The sequence below is a fragment of the Phalangium opilio genome, unplaced genomic scaffold, assembly GCF_054372755.1.
Source record: "Phalangium opilio isolate 3A_F unplaced genomic scaffold, DU_Popi_V2 ptg000090l_1, whole genome shotgun sequence".
In the NCBI taxonomy this organism is placed as follows: domain Eukaryota; kingdom Metazoa; phylum Arthropoda; class Arachnida; order Opiliones; family Phalangiidae; genus Phalangium; species Phalangium opilio.
Window position 1 is genome coordinate 1,373,547 of NW_028324195.1, and position 24,126 is coordinate 1,397,672.

A 24,126-nucleotide genomic window follows, 5' to 3' on the forward strand; every position below is an offset into this window, starting at 1 on the left:
TAGGAACGATATTTTTCTAACTGAAGTCATTTCAAAACTCAAGACATTTCACTTTAGTTACTTTATAAAAAACCAGTCGAGAATTTTTAAGTGCAATTTAAAAATACAGTTAAATGATGATTTACCCTGTGAGCTTATGTACCTGAGACAAAAATATACATTGTTTAAAACCTTGTTATTAATTTAAAAGCATTTTTAACTGTAAAACGCAAAGGTACATGAACCTTAAACATTATTTATATTAAACAAAATAATTAATTACACAATAAGTTATAAACTTTGACTCTATTTTTTTTAATTTCTGATAATTCATTGATAATTGGGGGTTGAAGGTTCGATAATACCGCAGCGGCGTGAATTATCTAACCAATACACCTTAAAAGAGATCTTGGAACAAATCGAAGAACTTTATAAATCTTCATCCGTTGAATAATACGTTCAACATGAATCCGCACTGAAGCAATGTTGTGTGTCTCTTGGACTTCAGAAGCGGTAAATTGAACATTCTTGCCATTTGAAAAGGAGGGGCATAACTAAGGTGCAATCTTTTTCAGATATGTGGGTTGCAATTTGAGGAAACCCTTTCTCTGCTAAAATTTCATCTCCTTCCTCGATTAAATCAAGGAATCCGGAGTTTACGGTTATGAAAGAATTCGTAGATCATCCGCCATAGCCCTTGGATATGAAATTCACAAAGCCATTGGGTGTTATGGCGATTAAATGCTTCGTAGTAAATGTACCTTTGTACTGGGAGTACATAAGAACTCTTTGTCTTACACCAACGGCTCTTTCGCAATAAATTTCAGTAAAATCGATAATAAACCGACAGTATCCATGCTGCGCTTTGAACGAACTTGGTAGCGCTTCTCGTACAGAAGACTTCCACTTCTTTGTACGGAAATAAAACAAATTCAACACAGCTTTGAAATTAGCCGCTGGTGTAGTTCGATGGATTCCAAATAATGCCCCAAGAGCTGAAAACGGAATACCTAATTTCATTTTCACGAGGAAAAGCAAAAGTCGGTCTTCCTTTGACAATGATGTGTTAAAGACGCAAATGGAAGCATTTTAACAATGTGTTAGACGCATCTAGTCTCACTCCTGCCAGTGAAAGCAAAGGTGCATAGATAACAAGAAAGTGAAGAACGAGAAGCCTAACCCGCAACATGAAAAATTAGTTCCCCTTTAGTCGATTCAAGATTTCCGTCCCCCTTACAGAGCGACGACAAGAGTTGGTCTTATGCAGCGGCGGAGTTACTTTCGCGTAGTTTTACACAAGGTACATGCGTAAGTTGGCTGGAAGATATGGTTCAGCTATTTCCTTATTTTCATGTCGTCTGCTATAGTTTAATACCAAGGCGTAATGCAATCTGGTCTTAGATTGTCGGGAATCGGGACAGTGACACAGTCTGTCAGATTGAATGTCAGATTAGAATGTAGCAAAAATTTTAGAAATCTACGATAAGGATGACTTTTTCGTAATTGATAAAGACGGAAAACTTAAAGGTGAAATGTATACTTTTCTGTGTGAGTTTCAACACATTTTACATCAGAACCAAGTGATTCAGTTTGAAATCTCATATCGCTATACACGAAAATTTCGATTCCCACGCTAATATTAGATTTCATTATTAAAGTATCAAACTGGACAAATGGCGATAATGCCACGTCTTTAGATCCTTCGACGAAAGGGTACGTCGCATTAGCAAATTTACCTAGCCAAGTATGCAGTAAGCGACCCCATCTCCCAACTTGCTTGGAGCTCCAAAATACCAAATGTGTGTGTGTGGCATTCGCTGCGTTTAAACAGGGATAGATTTATTTTTTTAAGAAGGAATGGGTAACAGGGTTATTCGGGTGCGCGTCCAAGACCACAACCCCCTTGCCCGTGACGGAGGGGTATGAATGAAGAGGCGGGTGTTATTTTCATTATGGCGTTGTATGTATATCCGGGTCAAATAAACGTCGTCTGCCTCTTCTGCCAAGTTGGAATGGAATCGGATTGTAATTTTTGAAAAAACACAAGTATAAAAAATAGAATATGAATATAGATAAAAAACAACCGTTATTATCTCTTATTTACAACAGTCCCTCTTAAGATCGGTGGTTTCAATCTTCTATCCAGGAGGTGGTTATTTAAATATTTCCAGTCCCAGGGCTTTGACGCAGAAGAGGTGCTTCGGACGGAACAGGCTCTTCGTACAGATGTCAGCTGGCATTTCCTTTGTTGGTAGATACCGCAAAGCTATATGTTCCTGGTCTTAGGTGTCTCGAATGAAATGGTGCTGGATATCAATGTGCTTGGTTCTGGCATGGAAAACAGGATTCTGAACGAATTTCTGGGCACTCTGGTTGTCGTTGTACAGCTCGATCGCCTGAACTGATACTCCGAGTTCGTTGAGAAGTCCTTTGAGATATATGGCTTCCTTGGTTGCGTCGGACATTGCCATATATTCTGCTTCTGTACTGGACAAGGCAACGGTTCGCTGTTTCCGTGCTTCCCAGGATACTGCAGCGCCGGCTAGTTTGAAGACATATCCAGTATATGACTTTCTATCTTTCGGACAGCCTCCATAGTCTGCGTCAACGAAACCCTGGATTGGCAGTCCGGTCTTCCGATAAAGCAGCCCATGATGAAGAGTTCCTTTCAGGTATCTCAGAAATCTTTTCCCGGCAATCCAATGAATTTCGTCATAACTTGTGTTGAACTGGCTCAATGCGCTTACTAAATACGCCATATGCGGTCGTGAAGACACCACCAGGTACATGAGAGAGCCGACCAGAGATTGATACGGAATACGACTGATGTCTTCTGCTACCGAGTGTTCTGGATTTTGCAACTTGTTGTTGGCATCCATTGAAGTCGCTATTGCTTTGGAGTCTTGCATGTTGAAACGTTTCAGGATCGGTTCTGCATATTTCGCTTGGTAAATCCGGAAGGTATTTTGTTTTAGATCTTGGTGAAATTCCATTCCGAGACAGTGATGGATTGGCCCCAGGTCCTTCTTATCGAATTTTCTCCCAAGTTCAAGCTTTACATCAGTCATCCAAACCGGGTTGTTGCTTGCTAGGATTAGATCGTCGGCGTAGACTCCAATGATCATAACATCTTCCGCGACTCTTAAAACGTATAAGCTGGGGTCGCTCTTCAATGGTGTCATTCCAATCTCCGAAAGTCTTTGATGTAACTTCTTGTACCATTGACGGCCCGATTGCTTTAGGCCGTAGAGGGATTTCTTGATGCGACAGACTGTATGTCCCTCTTCTTCCAAGTCCCAGGTCCATTTCTTTGCTGTGCAATGATCGACTTGTCGAACCGGGTTGACTTGACGATTTCTTCGAGGGATTCTTTTAATCCTTCCGGGATGACCATATATATTTCCTCCTCGAGTTCGCCATTAAGATAGGCCGTGACGACATCCATTTGGTGGACTTCCAAACCGATTTCCACGCAAGGGCCATAAGCAGTCTTATTGAGCTGGATCTAATGACGGGTGCGAACGTCTCTTGGTAGTCGATCCCTAGTCTCTGGGCAAAACCTTTTGCTACGAGCCTGGCTTTCCTTTTCTCTACTTTTCCGCTGGGTAAGTACTTAGTTCGGAAGACGAGACAATTTCCAAAGTCCTCCTGGTTTTCCTAGGGTTTTAAATTTTCCGGAAAAATAAAACGCGGAAAATTTTCCGCTAATCGGAAAAATATAAAACTAGCAATTATGTGAGCTTTGAGTCAATTTATCTAACTTTTAAAGATTCTCCAGTTATTTTGGCATCTTTAGTAGATTAATTAAAGTACCGCCAAATATTAGTGGTTGATTTTCCCATAATTTGTGACTTTAAACAGGGTTAACAAACTTAATAACATTAACAACATAACACCTCGTTTCCCTTACAATGACGCAGACGATCATCCTTTATGCCTGATAATTTTAGTTTCGCTTGGGTCTCTTAACGGTTAGGTCTCGGTTCTCTGACGCCTTATACCGTCATAAGAGCAAACGGTAACCCTATGCATGCAAGCGATAGCCAATAAGTGAGCTTTTGCTATAGAGAATAGGGGTCACTAGACTGTGGCTGTGCCCTTGAACAATTTTTTCCCCCTCCGAATTCACCGAAAACAAATAATGAATGTTTTGAAAAGAAAGGCAATTGAAAAATTTTAAAGTTTTAACTTTTTAATTGAGAAACCGGTAGCGGAAAAATACGGAAAATTTTCCGGAAAAATATAGCTCGGTCATTTTCCGCGGAAAATTTTCCGACTTACAACCCTAGGTTTTCCGGACAGTCAACGATGTCCCAGGTTTCGCACTTGATAAGCGAAACGAACTCTTACGTTACTGCTTTCCTCCAATAGTTTGCGTACGGAGAAGCCAGGGCTTGCTTCATGGACAATGGTTCTGATAAGATGGCTAGGTTTGCTGACTCATGGGACAGGGTTTCTTGCTCGTCAGTAGCCTCTTCAGTAGACTCTTCTGAGACGCTCGGAATTATGTTGAAGTTGAACGTTTTCTTCGGTCGTCTGGGTAAACCTGTTGTTATTTTCTTCGGTCTTCCACGACCTTTCTTCAGAACGAGGGTTTCTGAGGGTTCTTCAAAGACGTCCTCGTTTTCTTGGGCATTAAATTCTTCCGGGATTTCATCTTTGAACTCCATTTTGACTTCTTTGAATTCTTCTCTGCCTGGCGGTTTTCCAGCGTGTGTAGTGGCCGGGACTTCGATTTCGCCTTAAGCTCTGCTTCCGTATTTTAGGTTGACTTCTGGAGTGACGAAATCATCATATCCGCCTTGTTTATTAAATTCTCCCAGGAACTTGACATTTCGACTTCCGTAAATTTGCTTCTCGGACGGAACCCAGAGTCGATAGGCCTTCGAGTCTTGAGAATAGCCGATGAAAACGCATTCTTTGCTCCTGGCTTCAAACTTCCCCTTCCTTTTATCTTCGTCCAACAGCAAAGCTTTGTCGCCGAAAATCTTCAAATGTTGCTGGGATGGCTTCTTTGCGGTCCATCTGATAAATGGTAATTCTCCATTTTAACTCCGGGAAGGACAACGGTTTCGAATGAAATTATCGTGGCCATCGCTTCTGCCCAGAATGATGGTGGAAGTTGCGCTTGTATCATCATACATCTGGCCATATCCAGGAGTGTTCTGTTCTTTCTTTCAGCAATGTCATTTTGTTCCGAAGTGTTTGGAACGGTGAGTCTTCTTTTTATCCCAGAGTCTTTCAGGAATATGTCGAATTTATTGTTGCAGTATTCGGTTCCGTTGTCGGACTGCAAAGTCTTGATTTTTCTCCCGGTTTCCACTTCAGCTCGATGCTTGAATTCTTTGAAGGCTGTCAACACTTTGCTCTTGTGTTTTAAAAAACTGACTTCACTCCACCGGGAATAATCATCAGTGAAAACGACGATGTACTTGGCTCCGCTCATCGACGTTACTCTCATCGGCCCGCATACGTCAGAGTGTACAATTTCCAGGACATGCGAGGTGCGGCTATCTTCGGTTTTCGGGAACAGCTCCTTCGATTGCTTTCCTTTGATACAGATTTGGCAGATTCCCAGGCTCCCATCTTTTTCAATATTGAGTAGCCAAATTTTTCCGGGCCATTTCCTTTAAAATTCTCTCGTTCAAGTGACCGAGTAGGAAATGCCAGTTCTCCAGGTTGCTTCTAGGCTTTATTTTCGCTTGCATGGACCGTTTCTTCAGCCTTTCTCAGGAAATAAAGGTCTCCAACTCTGTCAGCAACTGCAATCACTTCCCCGGTTGCTGTCTTAATCCAGGCCTGCGACTTCTTGAATGTGACCTCACGTCCTTTGTCTGTCATCTTGGCAATGGATTGGTGATTTGTTCTTAAATCCGGAACATGAAGGGCTCGTTCCAGGCGAAGAATTCGATTGTTGCTGCCATTCGTTGCGGGTATTTTTACGCCAACACCTCGTATCTTCGTTGACTCTGCAGTGGCCAGGTTTAGAGATTTCGTGGTCTCTTCGTAAACATTGAAGCAGTCTCTGTTGGAAGTCATATGTGAGGTGGCTCCGCTGTCTAGGCACCAGGAATCGTGATAATCCTTCAGGTGCAATGCGAATTCTTTCTAGGCCAAATTTTCTTCCAGTAAATGATGGGCGTTTTCTTTCTTTCTGGTTCTAATGCCTGAACCATTGTCTCTGTCTGGGAAATTGGATACCTTGTGGCCGGGTTTCCGGCATCCATGACACTTGTATTTGAAGGTCGTGCTTCCTCGTCCACGTAAACCTCTTCCTCTACCCCTTTCTGCAGTTTAACGGGAAAAGTGGTTACTGCCCATCATCGCATTCTGCACGGGTTCGTCTTCTTTAGATTGTTTGGCGTCCGATTCCTCCAGTATCTTCATTTTTAAGGCTTCTGGATCAGGTAACGTATCCCTAGACTCTATTGCGTACCGGAAGTTCTCGTACGATTCTGGTAGACTGTATAACAACATAATGGCCAGTAGGTCGTTGTTTACAGCTACTCCAATGTCAGCAAACTTCTCTACTGCGTCGAAGAATTCTCGGACGTGGTCCCGGACATCTTCTACGTCCTTTATTTTGTTAAGGGTCAGTTTCTTCAGCAGCTTGGCTTTCCGGGCAGGTCCACTGGACTGGTAGATGGATTCGAGCTTCTGCCATAGTTCCCGTGAGGTCGTGCAGTTCTTTACTTGCTTCAACTCCGACGGGCTGATCGACAAGATTAGGTCCGCTCTTGCTTTTCGATCATTACTGTCCCAGGTAGCGACCGCCTGGGCGTTGCCTTCCGTTCCCCGCACCAGAGTTGGCCTCGTTGAAGTTCTATCTACTTACTCCCAAAGGTCGTTCTTTTAAAGCAGGGCTTCCACTTGCATTTTCCAGGTATCATAATTATCTTTAGTTAACGTCTCTATTCGTTCCAGGTGATTTCCGGCCATTCTCCGTCTGACTCCGCACCTTAAAGGATAATCTTCCCGGCGTTGAACTTCGTAGGACTTCTAAACCTTTGCGCAGTGAAAGCGTGCTGGGCCCATAACCTGTTGTTTTTTGACGCAAGAACGACTCTAGGAATAACTGGTTACAAACTCTTTATTAATTTACTTAAAACATTAAAGTTAATTTCCGGGAACAGTACGGACTGAACACATCTGACAGACGTTATCAGAATGTTATTCGGTTATATAGTTAAAGGCATCGCGATAAAAAATAAAAGGTTACAAGAATGACCGCGATGCATAAAAGACACGAGTATAAAAAATAGAATCTGGATATAGATAAAAAACAACCGTTATTATCTCTAATTTACAACATCTTCTAAAGCATCCTAACACGAGAGATATTATTTTCAAATGGGAGCTAACATTATAACATGACACTAAGAACTTACAACATATGGCTTCGGCCTTCCAACAAAAGTCAACTTTTGTAAATATGAAGAACTACAAAGAATCGCTCCCTAGATTTTCATTAAGTACTTTTCATCAAATTTAATGCCTTAAAAATAATAAAATATTATATTAGCACGCGCTTTATACAAATTTGTTAATAGATAGTTGGGTACTGGCAATCTGGCTCCCAAGTTTTTTAAATATTCACTTACCTTCTTCAATGCTTTTTCGTTGGGCCTTCGCGGGTTTCTTTGAATTGTATTTTTTGATATAATTATGATCTACCGAAATATCCATAATTACGCTTTTATTCTTGATTTTATTAAAGAGAAATCGCGCCTATGTCTCCACTGGTAAGGAAAATGCACGTGTCACGGTCTCCTTGACAGACCAACAGCCAAAATCGAACATTTTACAACCGGTTTTAACATATGTTTTTTTTTATTTTTCTGGGGCAAGATGGCGCGAAGCAGTGTATCCAATGAATGACGTCATATTTTTTAGCAGGATATTTCCCCGTTTTCGAGCCCCCATAGCCATTACGGATAGGGAGAGGGAAAGTCTTTACAAAACGACTCGGTACCCCATTCTCCTTGACCGGGCCGACCACCGGGCAAGTGAACTACGAACTTGGTCACGCCAATATGGTTTAAATTTCCACTCTTGGTCAAAGGGCTCAAAATATGAGGCTTTACTTTTGTCCACGTCCCAATACTGGTAACGTTGATATTTCCCGAAAATTCCGCAGGAAGCAGGAAACACGAACAAACCTTAAATCAAACTTTCAAATAAAATTTTTAGTTTTTGTTTGCACCTATTTTTCAAATCAGTGCTGATAAACAATAAAATTCCTTAAAATTTACTGTTTAGAGTTCACTTAAATTACAAACTAGCAAAATACTCACATGATTCAAGGGACGATTATAATTGAAGTTCTTAACTATTTATTACATTAGAATTAAAATATATAGTTTTTCTTTTTTTTAATTTAATATTGAAGTGGCTCGAAGAGTCGAAGTGAAGAGAGTGAAGTTGCAATCGAGGAATTTTGAGCTTTAAACTCCAAATTCGTTTAGTTCGGTGGCGAAATTTAGTAAGAAAATACAAATGGCCTGTTCGTGGAAAATTGTGCTCTAATTTAAATGTATAAACTAAGCAAAATTTATACACATTCAGGCTAAAGTTACGAAAACTGGTTCTTCGTCAAAAGATTCATCGAAAGAATAATAGCAATTCCGAAATCCCTTGATAGCCGCGGTGGAGAAACCTGTAGTGGGATAAATACCAAAAGCCTTTCTTAGGCCTTAGAAATTCCAGAGCAAGGTTTGAGAAAGCAAGCTGTAGTCAAATGCATAATGAAGGAGGCTTTCCAAGAACAAACCTTCGTTGATGGATAAATTATTCTTTAAAAATATTCTACATTCTAGTGTTGCGAGTAATCACGCGATGTTATGGCAGCGAGAGTTATATATAGATGAATATTAAGTTATTTCATGAGTTAATAATATGTTAGCTCCCTTTAAGTTACTCAGGCTCCATAGGCGTAATGTATCCAGCGATTTCTTCCTATTTCGCCCGCGCGGGAAAAAAATCCGAATGTTGCGCTCTCTCTTGTCGTGAAAAAATCCCGCTCGTACGGCTCCTCGAACTCGAGTCGTCGGCTGCTTTTTCACCAAGGAAGTGTTTTATTTGTGAATGTTTATGTTTTAACAATTTAACATTAAATCATGGCGTTTGTGTCAGTACTGAGACAAGAAATGCAGGAACTCAATGCAATTTACCGATATTGATCAAGAATGCTGAAGATAAGAGTTGTTATTGTGACTTGATACCAGAAAATTATACAACTGAGCTAAATCCAATCCACTGATCTCTTAACTGTTTTCTTAACCGAGGCTACTGAGCGAAATATTTGGCTGCTTAAATAGCTCCGATATCGTTGGCTAGCTTTCACTACACGCGCTTCCGGGGAAAAACCGGAAAGAAGAGTAAATAAGATTTTCGTTCACGTGGCGGCCGCAGAGCGTCGCATATAATTGGGAAGCCGGCGGCGCGGGAGAAAACGCTAGAGTATAAAAATGAATTGCCTGAGTAACTTATAGGGAGCTAACATATTATTAACTCATGGTTATTTACGCATGAGATAGACACAGACCCTTCAGCCCATAGTTATTTATCACGATAACTCGCTAAGAAACTTACAGTATTTCTTTCCCCTCCCATCCAAAGGGTGGTAGAACCAAAGTACAGTGGGCTATGTGCCCAATATAGAGTGGAAAATGGTCTATGAAAGTTTTCCCACTCAATTTGTTTACGCGTATTTATTTATTTATTTAAGGGGTCATCCGTCAACGACTTTTATGCTGACCTGGATGGCAAAATCTCAAAGAACATTTACTACTCAAAATTTCCCCAAAAACACACCCATTGTACATCGGTCTTACCTCTCTACCTGGAAATAATACATTACTTCTATTTGGAGTTAGTTCTCCACGCCGCTGCTGGCGCTCCTCAGTGCCCGCGGGATAGGGTCCACCACCATAGGCGCCGCCTTCTGCACCCCCAACGGTCCCTGGTGGCTTCCAGAACCGCTTTTTATCGGAATTGTATAATAGGTTTAATATATAATTGTGAATTTAAAACTTTAAGCAATAAATGAATTCTTATACCACGGACTCGGATTCAGGCATCTTGTGCCAAGTGGCCGTGGTGACATCCTCCACGGCCGTTACCACGGCCTCGGAGCCGCCCGACTGCCCTACGACCGTTAGCATGGTCTTGAGGCCGCTCGATTGCCCCACGGCCGTTACCACGGCCTCCTCTACCGCGTCCTCTGGCCCCACGGCCGTGACCACGGCCTCCTCTACCACGTCCTCTTGCCCCACGGCCGTTACCACGGCCTCCTCTACTGTGAACTCTTCCGGCAACACCCGCATCTTCATAAAAAAGTTGCACCGTTACCGTGCCATTTTCGGAAATTTAAAATAGGCGATCCATATTGTTAACTAGATTTTGAAATAAAGTCATTTATAATTATGGTATTCATGGACTATTTTCACATAATGGAGGCTTATTTTAATAGTAAAAAAATTTTAAGGGACTGAAAAACAGGCTTAAGAAAACGGGTGCATTGGAATAATCTTAAAACATTAATTTCTTGAATTAATCGAACTTAGTTTCTTGAAACCCTGTTTATCTTAACTACGGGCCTGTACCGTACTTTTAATAATTTTTCCCCACCAGCCAACCGGCCTTTTTACTTCTCTTAAGCTTAAGCTGCAGCCTTGAAATAATCATGGAAAGCAACAGCATGAACCGAGTTAAGTTCTATATTTTGAAAATGACGTTATAAAAAGATTTTAGAGTGAAAATATAAGCTGTTAGTGACTAAAAGGCTACTAAAAAGTAATAATTCGCAAAATAAAATCCTATTTGTTAATAAATTTTCCATTTAAAATCATATTCCATGACAATAAGTATTAAACTAAATTCGCTTACTTGTTTTCGTGTCAATATTTAGGTTACGCAAAAAAGCATTTTATGACCCCTTCTGTCCCCACTGATCACGCTTAGTCACGTTTACTCTGACCCCTTCCCTAAACACAAAGTCACGTTACAAATTTATTTCGATCAATATACAAAGAGACCCTTTTTTTCTTGAGGGACATAGCGTTCCACTCAGATACAGTTTGTTCGGTCTGAAATTCGAAAGTTCTCTTCCGTTTAGCCCCTGATTGAACTTCGGAAGGCTTATTTAAAGGGTCACACTTTATAGGTTTCGACACTGTTTCACAAAAATCTAATACCTTAGTCTTATCGAGCACAGGATTCATATTTCAAAAATGTTCGAAAGAAACGAAATTATTTCAATCCGAAAAGGGGATTCTATTCAACCTAGTTAATGCTGGAACAGGAAAATATGGTCTCGCCATTTCGGTCTCGCCTATTTGGTCGCGGGACTAATTGGTCTCACCGATTTGGTCTCGGGACTATTTGGTATCGTGATTATTTTGTCTCTGGACTATTTGGTATCGTGATTATTTTGTCTCGGGACTATTTGGTATCGCGATTATTTTGTCTCGGGACTATTTGGTATCGTGATTATTTTGTCTCGGGACTATTTGATATCGTGATTATTTGGTCTCGGGACTCTTTGATATCGTCATTATTTGGTCTCGGGACTATTTGGTATCGTGATTATTTGGTCTCGGGACTATTTGGTATCGTGATTATTTGGTATCGTGATTATTTGGTCTCGGGACTATTTGATATCGTGATTATTTGGTCTCGGGACGGTTTGTTCTCGTGATTATTTGGTTACCTAATTAGTTGCCACCTTTTCCAAAACAATGTTTCCAATAATTAGCTGCCACCTTTTCCAAAATATTCTCCTAATAGTTAGCTGCCACCTTTTCTAAAATATTCTCCTAATAGTTAGCTGCCACCTTTTTCAAAATATTCTCCTAATAGTTAGCTGCCACCTTTTCCAAAATATTCTTTTAGTTAGCTGCCACATTTTCCAAAATACTCGTCAATTAATTAGCTGCCACCTTTTCCAAAATATTCTCCTATTAAATATCTGACACCTTTTCCAAAAGATTTCTATTATTGCTGATAAATTGTTCGTGGTAAGAGGCGGGCTTTTATTACTTATATAAATAATCTTCTTACCTCGAAACAAGTTTGGGTTGGGTTAGGTTTGGTTTATTAATTAGTTTAGGTTCGGTTAGCTTCGGTTCGGTTAGGTAAGGTTTGGCTTGGTTCGGTTAAATTTGGGTGTTCTAAAAAATTCTGAACGGGTGATAATTTTTTAAAACGAGACTTTCGTTTCCAGGGAGGCTATTCTCTAAAAATCGAAAATTATTCGGATCACTACGAATCCTTATGATTCGGATCGGGCTCATTCGGAGTGAACCGAAAAAACCGTATTCTCTAACCCCAATCCTTATCGTCATTCGGATACTTCGAAAATTTTCTCTCAATCCAAATGGACGTCACTTCCTCTAAACCTTGATAAAATATGCGTGACGGAACTATTTGAAAAATTGAAACTAATATCTCAATCAAAAATTGAGACTATTATCAACGCGGGTAGAGACTACAACAGAGTGAGGTTTTGTGTTAGAAGTCATCAGCTGGAAAATGCCATAAATTTAAGATTTATGGCGTTGAACGAACTGACAGTTGCTAGGCTTTTTGCTGCTATAAGCCAAGTTACCTAATCAAATCGTAATTTCATTATAGACTGTGATATTAGAATTGATTCAATTTTTCTTAAAACTGATAGGGAGTTTTCAGGAATAGCTCCTGGTGACGGATTTTAAATTTTTTTCTTTCTTCTGAAAGAGAAAAATGCGACAAAAATTATGGTGTAAAAATTGTTTGGGGCAAACAATTATTAAGCAGGATAGAGCTAGTTTTAATTTTAATTGCCCAGGGCAGAAGACAGCACAATTTATGATATAAAAAATGTCGTCTGCTTATTTTCGGCCAAACCTAACCAAACCTAACCTAACCAAACCTAACCAACCAAACCTAACCTAACCAAACCAAACCAAACCTAACCTAACCTAACCAAACCTAACCAAACCTACTGTAAACGTGAACGTTTTGGAAAAGGTAATAAAAGGTAAGTTAATATAGCTTTAATTGTGCTGTTTTCTGTCCAGAGCAATTAAAATTAAAACTAGCTGTATCTTCCTAAATAATTGTTTGCCCCAAAACATTTTTGCACCATAATTTTTGTCGCATTTTTCTCTTTCAGAAGAAGAAGAAAATTTTTAAATCCGTCACCGGGAGCTATTTTTGAATTTAGCCTTCTTTTTCTTGCATGTTATTAAACCTAGACCTCTTGAACCAATTTTCTATGATTTGTAAACATGCTGTGGGGCAGATGTCGCGAAAACCCTTGGCGATTTTTAAATGTAATCCTTACTTGTTGGGCGGGGCATTTAAAAGATTATTCGATTAAAATATAAAGTCTATCCTCAAAATAAGATAAAAACGACAAATGCTAAAACAAAGCTTCAAAACTAAGATCAAGCACCACACAAGAAGCTTCAGAATGTCTTTGAACAAGCAGAGGATCGCTGCAAGGAAGCTTTTTCTTCTTGGAGCTCCTTGACAATTAATTATAATTTAAAACTATCTCTCCACTAAATCTTTGTTTTTACCAACTGCAACTGGTATTATGATACTTTTCACGAACCCTTTTTAGTTAGTTTCTTAATCATGATTTTTCTATGCTTAATTTTTTGTTTTTGTAAAATATGTGATATTTGCAATAAATACATATTTAAACTAAAATTGCGTTTACATAATAAAGTGCTTTTGGCAGAAAAACAGGGGTTCTTCTGAACTTCCCCAGAATAGGCGTGTTTTAGGCTATAGGGCCTATAATTTTGTTTAATTATAAGATTTTTAGCGTAATGTTTAAGCAATACGTTTAATCTTGGAAAGGGAGTGAAAGTTAAATTATTTTAACACACCTCTTATCAAATATTCAGGACATTTATGCCAGTAGATCCAAAGATATTGTGCATTAAGTACTTAATTTACAATTATGACATTGAAAATTAATTTTTATTGAAACAATTATCGACTCTAAAGGCTTGAATCCTTTTCAATATAATTGAAAACATTGTAACACGCCTCTCATTAAAATATCAGGACATTTGGGCCAGTAGATCAGAAGATATATTCAGTCTTAGCACTGAACCCATCATTTTGGCTATAAAAATAATTTTTTTTAGAAAACGCTATGCACTCTAGAAGCTTGAATCCTTCTATGCATAATAACACACGTCAAAACACACGTCTCACTAAATTTTCAGGTCATTTTGATCAATACGACAGAGGCCAAAAAACCTACCTCCTCCCATAGAACTTAATGTTAATTTTCGCTGACTTCGAATTTCGCGCCAAGAATCCAAGTTGCACTTTTTGGCCGATTGAACGGGCTTCTATAGTGCGAGCAGCTTGCGTCGTGATGCGCGTGATCGAGTGCGCTATGCTGAAAGTCAACCTTAAATACATCAATAAATATCGTCGTCTGCAGTAGGGAAATCTATTCGCTAGCCATTTGGCATATAACAGCGTGTGTGCCAGTTTTTCACGTGACTTTAAAATATGGCGCGGCTGCTCTCTTCAAAATTTTGGGTCAATTAATTGGATTTTAATCGTAATTATGGAAAGTATGATTTTTTATCAATCACTTCGATATCTTCTAAACGAGACCGTTAATTTAAGGTCTAATGTTAGGTACCCTGAACTTTTCCTTTAAAATTTATCGTTAGCCAAAATTGATGTTGATAAATTATTAACACCAGATACCACGGTGATCACTGAACTAGCATAGGGCCATAAATCAAAAGGCAATTTTTTCATTTAAACAATTAAAAGCTCTCATTCTTCCTATCCTTCTCTCAACATGCACTCTCGCAGCAGCTATTTTGGAATTTCGCGAAGCTTCTTCCCTTGTAAATTGCTTTTTCTTCTTTAGAAAGGGTGGTCTTATTAGTTCTAAACCACGCTCGTTGCAAAGATCTTCTATGGCAAACCCCATGTTAACCATAATCCCATCTGTGAAACTTTCACACATATCCAATATTTTACTTTCATACGTTACTTGTTGGTCCGAACATTTTTCACATAAAGCTTTGCTGACAAATGTTATAGCACCAGAAGGTGCGATAGCCACCAACAACTTAATCGTGTTCCTTCCTTAGTAGTGAAAGTACGTTTTTATTCTGCATTGAAGACACGCGGGTCCCTCTATTTCGACTTCAGTACAGTCTAGTATTACCCTTGTATTAGGAAACTCAGCAAAACATCTGAGTAGTATATAAATAAGAGAACGGGATGGGTATGAATTTGCCATAGAGATAACATGGGGTATGATACCCTATGGGAAAATTAACATTGGGTATGAAAATTCGACGGTCTCGAATTTTTCCGAAGCGGTTTTTTTGTGCACCTTGGACGGCATGGAGAGTACGTAAGTTTTGCGGTAAAATGAGAACAGAGCGGGACGGGTATGGACCATAGAAATAACATTGGGGGTATAAGTTTTGCCGCCTCATAGTACGGTAGAGGCTGACAAAGGTAGTACGGAGGGTCCGTACATAAATCGACGAGGGGGATTGTATTCTTACCGTTTCAGAGTAAGGGGAACACCGAATTAATTGTACGAAAATTATTTGCCTGATCATCGGTGCTTTCCCTGGTATATTACGGGAGTCTGGGGTCGAAAGAGAACGAAGAGTTCTCAAATTTCCCATCCGAGAGAGAGATAGCTCTAGTTTCGTTACGATGAGAGAACGCGAGGTTTGGAATTTCATAAATTGTTTATGCGTGCATTTCACCCGTACGAGACAGTTGTCTGCGGCGGTGGTGTTTTTTTTAATTAGATAAATCGGAGTATAGGAGAGAAGAAAATTAAGCTAAATTTTGACGGTCTTTGAACAAATCTCGTACGGTTGGATATGAGAGATGGGAAAGTTGGGTGATAGAAGAAACATTAGCCATGGATGAGGGATATAAGTAGTGAACCACCTAAAATATGGAGTGGAAATTAGGTCATTTAATTGGGTCGCCAGCCTTCTAGCGCGCTAGACTCTCGCGTGTATACTCGCGTGAGTCTAGAATGGGGGAACACCGGTTTTTAATCCAGGGGGGGGTTTCTCTGAGTTCGTTTATTGGTCGAGAGTGGGGGTCGCCAATTGATTAGGTCTTTGTTAATTGGTTAAGGGCGTGAACTTCTTTAGTCGTGACGTAATCGTCAGATAGAGTTTGTCTGATAAGAGAGTGCTCTCTTTATCTCGGTTATTCGCCTTGAAGAGAGCAGTGACTTCTAATGGATATCTTCTTACACACTATGCGTTATATAGTGACGTATCAACGATTCAAAGGGCGCGAGGATTTCCAATATATGGTCGCGTATCTTTTAGATCAATGCACTATGTATACAATATGTTTCGAACACCGAGTATCTGAAAGTGGGAAAATCGCTCGTGTTACTAAGAAATGCACGATATATGAAGATAAACCTCCTGAACATCAAGATATCGAATACCAGAATCAGGTGGAAATTTTGAAGCGATTAATATTTGATAATAGTGACATTATTTTGGAGGATTTACATGACGGACTTTTATTTACCCGATTGGGTCACGGTATAAATCAAACAAGAGTTAAAGCCCCGGAAACGGATTCACCGGCGCCATTGTGTTTAGAAGAAAAAGCCGAATTTTACGGAAATGACTTTATAAAATGTTTACGGGAAGAATTGAGGAAATTAGGGACTCTCGATAGTATCTACGAGGAATATTTATCCTTTTTATTTCCCGGTAGTCGTTAATGTAATCTATTCTATAACCGTCAATTGATTAGGTCTTTGTTAATTGTTTAGGGGTTTTTAGGACGTGTCTGTACTTGTCTTTAGTCGTGACGTAATCGCCAGACTTAAATAAGACTTTGTTTGATAAGAGAGCGATCTCTCTTTATCTCGGTTATTCGACGAACGCCTTGAAGAGAGCAGCGACTTATAGATCTTCTTACACAGAATGCGTTATATAGTGACGTATCAACGATTCAAAGGGCGCGAGGATTTCCAATATATGGTCGCGTATCTTTTAGATCAATGCGCTATGTATACAATATGTTTCGAACACCGAGTATCTGAAAGTGGGAAAATCGCTCGTGTTACGAAGAAATGCCCGATGTTTAAAGATAGAGAGCCTCAAGAAAAAGATATCGAGTACCAGAATCAGGTGGAAATTTTGAAACGATTCATATTACCTAGAAGTACCATTATTTTGGAGGAATTAGATGATGGACTTTTATTTACCCGATTGGGTCACGGTATAAATCAAACTAGAGTTAAAGCCCTGGAAACGGATTCACCGGCGCCATTGTGTTTAGAAGAAAAAGCCGAATTTTACGGAAATGACTTTATAAAATACATACAGGAACAAATGAGTAAATTCGGTACTCCCGATAGTTTTTATCATGAACATTTACCAGTTTTATTTCCAAGTATATGTTAATGTAATCTTCTCTAAAACGTAGGAAGGGATTAAGGTTGCTCTCGGTGTAGTGGTTAGCGCGTTTGTTCGCCAATCAATAGGTCGCGAGATCGAACCCCGCTCTAACCATCACATCGAGTTCAACCTTTTATTTCTAAATAAAATTGGATAACGTGTAAATCCTCATTCATTTTTAAATAAAATATCAATTATGTTGGTCAATTCTTTTTTCGTTACTCTGTTAAGTGATAAAACTGATGAATATCCCGATAATTCACAATCGTCTTTCACGGTAAAATTAGGTAAACCAATTATTCTTTCAAACGAATGGGAAATTGGTTTATCGGAAATATTAACACCGAAAATTTCAACCGTAATAGACAATACCTGTAACTCTTTCGAAATACAGGTACCTGAACGATATTTAACGAATGATGGCTGGGACGTTAGAAGAGTAGAGTTAATACCGCAAAAGTACGAAGGTTCGAAAGATAAAAATGGAAACGCCGTATTTTTTTCCATGCAGAATAAACTGGTGCGTGACTTAACCATTCAGCTTGAAAAACAGAATTTTCCCGTGAAAATACAGGTTATAGATATGTCAGTCCCGACTGGGCCTCCTATCAAGAGAGTTAAATTATCAGTCGATGCTGGTCACCAGGCCAGGCTAGCTCCTGGCCCTCTGGCTCAGGTTTTAGGATTCGAAACGGACGAGTACATTACTGGACAATACATTTCTCCCATTCCATTGTCTCAACAAGCTAGAAATATTACGATAAACTACACCAATAATTATATCGAGATAAAATTGAAAAAAACTTTAAATCTTCAAAATCGTATGGTAACGGTAAAGATTCCTGAGGGACCCTATAGTGTCGACGCCCTATTGAAAGCTATGAATAGAGCGATACCCGAATCTCATCAATCTCGGTTTAATTTCTCGTTAAACGATAACGGTACCGTTCGAATAACGACTGATAAGGAGTGCACCGTGCTTTTTAGAGGCGTTCGTAACAAATTAGGTTCTATGTTAGGATTCGGTGACCAAACTAATAGTCTATTAGGGTCTGCAAACGCCAACTTCAAACCGGATTTAGTCAGTCAATATTTATACGTTTACACTGATCTGATATATCCCCAGTTTATAGGCTCTGGTTTCAAACCTCTTCTACGCGTCATTCCCACTAAAAACGATACGTCGGAGAAATTTATCACATACGATACTAAAGACTATTATCCTATAAGATCCAACGAAATTGAAAATATCAAAATTGATATTAGAGACGAAGCCGACGCTCCTATATCCTTTATATCGGATCGCATCATTATCAAAATTCACTTTAGACGACATGTCTCGAACTAATAGGTACGTGTCCTATTATCAGGATCAGTTCCTTGGATCTCCACCAGGTGTATTAGTGCAGAAAGGATTTGGTTTAGGAGGCATTTTTAGAGCTTTGATGAGAATGTTAACTCCTCTAGCGAAACCGATAGCTAAGAGCGTGGGTAAAGAAGCTTTAGTACTTGGTGGAAGGTTTATTCAAGATATGAGCGCTGGAGAAGAACCCAAGAGAGCGTTCAAAAGGAATCTAAAAATAGCGGGCTCAAATTTAATTCATAAAGCGGGTGATAGTCTGGCTAATTCTCAGTACGGGTCTGGTATTCGACGGAAACGTCAGAAGATACGAAAGAAGAAAAGTAGATCAAAGGCCGATTTTTTATCCTAAAACAAGATGGCCCAATTCGAAGGCATGATGGGGGAATTAGACCTATTCGCGACACCCCCTTTGAACGCTAACATTATAACTAGTAACGATGAAAGTTATCAACCTTTAAGCTCCGTAACGGATAGTGGACCTTTGGAATTTTTTGTCCCTGGCACGAGCGAACATTATATCGACCTTTCTAAAACTAGGTTAAGGCTGAAGGTCAGGGTGCTTCATTTGGACGGCACCGCCGTACCAGCGGCTGAAAAAAAAGTAGCTCCCGTTAATCTTTTACACGCCGCCCTCTTTTCCCAAATAGACGTCTTTTTAGGAAACACGAGCGTTCAGTCCCCTAACCAAGGAGCCCCTTATATCGCTTATCTCGAGAATTTATTAAATTTCGGTATAGATGCTAAAGAAAGCCAACTAAATCTAGGCTTATATTATAAGGATAATCCGATCGATCCCGATTCCGCCTGGGTGGCAGCCAATAATAATCTTACTACCAATGGGATATTAAGAAGAGCCGAGAGAGCCAAGGTATCGAGTACGATAGATTTATACGCCCCGTTACACGTTGATATTTGTCGCTTAAATCGTTTCCTATTGAATAATGTAGACGTTAGATTTAGGCTTATTCGATCTAAACCAGAGTTTTACGTAATATCGAAAGAAGAAGCTGATAAGAAATATAAAGTGGTTATCGATAATGCCTCATTGTACGTTAAAAGACTAAAAATAAATCCCGAAATAATGTTAGCCCACGCTACGGTATTAGAACAAACCAGCGCCATCTATCCTTTGAATCAAACAGTCGTGAAAACCTTTTCAATTCCAGCTGGAATGAACGACGTTAATCGAGAAAACGTCTTCTTAGGTAAAATACCTCAAAGAGTAATTATAGGTCTAGTTCGAACCTCGGCCTTTAATGGTAATCATTCTTTAAATCCCTTTAATTTTGAAACTTTTGATCTTAATTACCTATCCGTCAACGTCGGTACTGATACCTATCCTTCGGAAGCCTTTACGCCTGATTACGAAAACAATCTATACACTCGAGAGTACATGTCGTTATTCACCTCTCTAAACACATACAGAAAAAACAAGGGAAATTTTATCACGTACGAAGAGTACAAAAAAGGTTACGCTTTGTATTGCCTATATTTAAGCCCGGATGAAAATGCGGGGGCTAGTCATCTTTCTTTGCCCCGACATGGAAATCTACGTATCAATATGAAATTTAAAAACAATTTACCACACAATGTCACGTGCATAATTTATTCCGAATTCGAAAATTCTATCATGATAACTAGGGATCGCTCGGTGTTATTTAATCCCGAGTAAAAAGGCTCTATATAACCTCTGATTTAAGAAGTATTCTCTCATAACCGGTTAGAGATGAATCAAGTACACTACCTATCGGAGAAGCAAAACATTTACGTTGGAAGCGGAATTCTTCCCGTCTTCAATGTCAAACGACTCGATACTAAAACCGAAGCGTCTTTCGACAGTTGTATTTGGAATAGTATATGGACTTTCGAAGCGGATATTGACGCTTTCTTTAACGGAATAACGGGACGATTTCTGACTTGGTTAGTTGACGGTAATCAGAGAGTTAAACTAGAATGCTTCGTATGTCAGAGAGGAAAAATAGTTGATATTCGTCAATATATTAGAGGATCGAATAATAGATATAATAGTCTATTCTCAACATCGAAAGGATTTTCATTAAATAAGGACAGTTGGTTAAGGTTAAAGAACTTGAAAAATGTCATTGGTAGCGAATTAAAGCGAAAAGAAGAGGCCAGAGAAATAATGAAGAAGATTATCTTGGACAGTTTGACCCATATTTTATTTAATTTCACTGATTCGTGCGAAAATATCAGCTGTCATAACGAAATCGCCCACGATATCACTTGTTTACCCACGGATACTAATTGGAGCGAGAGAGTGGAGAAAAACCTAATTAGAGCTATTCCGTTCTAGAATCCTTTGTCGAGGAATACAGAGATTACGAAGACGACGTCTCAATTTTATTTAACGATATTCTCGGAAACGTTGTCGGTCTAAAAACTGAACTAATGTACGGTTAAAAAATATATGTCACTCTTATCTCGCGTGTATTGGGTCATGGATTACTCTAAGGCGTCTGAAAATATTCCGAGAGGATTTGAAATCGTTGGAATGCGTTACCTCGGAGAAGAGCAAAATGAATTTAATATCGAAATTACTCGATAAACGGTGCCAAGGGACCAGGAGATATTCGCCAGAGAACAACCACTACCGAAGCTAATGTCCTAAATGATCCAGTGTTTAATGATATATCTATTTAAAATATATTCTTGGAAATTTTGTCGGCCTAAGAACAATGTATTGTTAATTTTTAAGTAACCGAATAAAATATAAATTACTCTTATTGTTGAGTTTCCTATACCTACGTTATATATCAATTTTTTCCTTATTTAGAAAATATTCCAGAAAATTGTATCTCTCCCTCTTATATAATACCCTACAACAACGTTATATTATCAGATATCATTTTCGATCTTGTTTAGAAAAAATGTCTCTCTCAAACGCGTACTACGACCACGAAAATCCCTCCTCTTTTTCGGGATTGGATAAATTAACGAAAGGAGTTCCTCAGTCTTCGAGGAAAGAAGTTGAGAGTTTTCTATTAAAACAACCCACCTATACTATTCATCGTTATCGTCGATTAAAGTTTCCTCGCAATAAAATTACAGTGACATCTATGGATGAGACTCATCAGGATGATTTAATAGTTTTAGATAAACTTTCCAGATACAACAAGGGTATGAAATATTTGTTAAGTAATATAGATGTTTTGAGTAAATACGCCTACGTTATACCAATTAAAAACAAGACTTTCGCGGAAGTTATAAGAGCTTTCAAAATAATACATAAAGATGTTGTACCCACGAATATAAATACGGACGCTGGCTCTGAATTTTTAGCTAAACCAGTTCAGCAATATTTTAAAGAGAAAGGTATTCATCACTACGTAGCTTACGGGAATAAAAAAAATTGCGATCTGCGAGAGATTTAACAGAACGGTTCAAGAGAAAATACACGAATTCATGACTAGCGCGGATACTCGTTGCTATCTGGGTGCGTTACCAAAAATAGTTAAGGCTTACAATCACTCGATACACCGCTCAACGGGTATCGCGCCAGTCAATGTTAATCTACAAAATGAGCATAAGGTGTGGTACCGTCTTTTCGGTACCATTAAACCTGGGACAAAACCAAAGCTAAAAGAAGGTGATTTAGTAAGGTTGAGTAAATTTGAAAAAACCTTTTCAAAGGGATATAAAGGCTACTTTACAAAAGGGATCTTTATTATTGATAATGTTTTGTACCGTAATCCTCCAGTATACGTCGTTAAAGACAAAAATAACGAAATAATTAAAGGAACGTTTTACGAATACGAACTATCTAAAGTGATATGAATACGTTACAAATAAATCAAATATTATCATGCGACCAGAGGACAAAACCCTACTACCTAGGTACTTTTCCTAGAGACATGCTTCCCAGGAAACCTAGAAGGAAGAAATTTTGTTTTGTTCTGAACACGGAGAGAGCCGAGGATCCTGGACTTCATTGGGTAGCCATTTACGTTGAAAATGGCGAAGGTAATTTTTTCTGCAGTTACGGGCAGAGCTCGGATACGTATAAAATTAACCTGGCCAAATACGCGTCCAGATGGACCTATAACGATAAATTAATTCAAGATATGTTCTCCCTTTGTTGCGGACCTCATTGTATATTCTTTCTTATTCAAAGATGTCTGGGAATTTCGTTTCATAGAGTTCTGAAAATGTATGAAAATAAAACGGAAATTAACGACGCCTTATCTTTATGGAATATCTTCACTTGTTAAGACATAGATATGAAAAATGTAACCAATAAAATATTAAAGTTGTAATGTTTAATAATCAGACACATTTGTATTGAATGCGAGAATAAAAATATTTATTATTCGAATATATTCTTTTTATATAAATTGTATTTATCATGCTTTTATATATAATCAGATACATGCTTTTTTATATACTCAGATTCATGCTTTTATATAATCAGATACGTGTTTTTCAATATAATGAGTTAGATGCTTTTAAATAAAATGTAATAATCATTATTAAGGTTATTTTTTTGCCTTTCTATAAGTTACCCATTCGATCTTAGATTCGGGCTTTTGAAGCTCTTTCAAGCTAGCTTCGCGATCTTTTTTTATTTTGGCTTGTGTAGGGTACGGTTATGATTTCGTAGATGGAATTTTCGCGAGTCTTTTTTTCGGCGAAGTCTCATCGTTAGGGTTAAGTTTCCGGAACTTTGAACCAGAAGCGCCCTTCGTTGATAAGGCCTGTTGAGACGCCACGGGCTGATTCGGTACCATGGGTGTTAAAACTGGCATACTAGGCGTTTGAGACGTCCCGGACTGTTTCGGTACCGCGGGTCCCATGGGTGTTAAAATAGGCATACTGGTCGTTCGAGAGAGAGACGCTGGCGTAGTAAACGACATCGCCGATGTTTGACCCATTGCTGTACTACTCATTATAGGCTGTGGGGTAGTCAGACTCGAGGAGATATTAAAAGGGATACTTTGGGAAGGGGTAGCGATATTAGTAGGGACATTTTGGGAGGGGGTAGAGATATTAATAGGTATATTCTGGATAGGGGTAGGCCACGATGGAGGAATCCAAGACGATGATGAAGGACTTAGAGGCTGTATTTTACTCGACACTCCGGGTGCTGGAAAAGACGAATTCGTTGTAGGTGGCAAGATAGTAACGCTTGGTGGCTCCGCTAAACTCTTTAAAGATAAATATTTTTGAAGAGTTAAAAGGTACTCCTTCAATTTTTCCTCGGCAGAACCAGGTTTTCTCAGTACCTCTTTAATGGCGTTGTCTAAACTGTTAACTTCCTTTTGATTGTCCGTCAGTAAAGCCGCTGGTACTAAAACGCACTTTTTCATTATCTAGTAAAGACCGAAGCTATTGTCGGTA

The 24,126-nt window shown here is 39.0% G+C and overlaps 1 protein-coding gene and 1 pseudogene across 1 annotated transcript; one reads left to right on the top strand and one right to left on the bottom strand.

The window, feature by feature from the left end:
* Positions 1–362: 362 nt before the first annotated feature.
* On the bottom strand, positions 363–7,665 carry LOC149644572 (uncharacterized; annotated as a pseudogene).
* An 11,461-nt stretch (positions 7,666–19,126) lies between these two features.
* On the top strand, positions 19,127–20,443 carry LOC149644573 (uncharacterized protein F54H12.2-like). Its single transcript, XM_089850350.1, has 2 exons — positions 19,127–19,818; positions 19,993–20,443. Exons 1-2 carry the CDS (start codon positions 19,127–19,129, stop codon positions 20,441–20,443), a joined length of 1,143 nt encoding a protein of 380 aa, XP_089706476.1.
* The last annotated feature ends 3,683 nt before the right edge of the window (positions 20,444–24,126 follow it).

Coding starts and splice junctions, on each gene's coding strand:
- LOC149644573 (XM_089850350.1), top strand. CDS start 19,127: ATGGCCCAATTCGAAGGCATGATGGGGGAATTAGACCTATTCGCGACA. Junction 19,819..19,992: donor GTTATCGATAATGCCTCATT/GTACGTTAAAAG, acceptor AATACCTCAAAG/AGTAATTATAGGTCTAGTTC.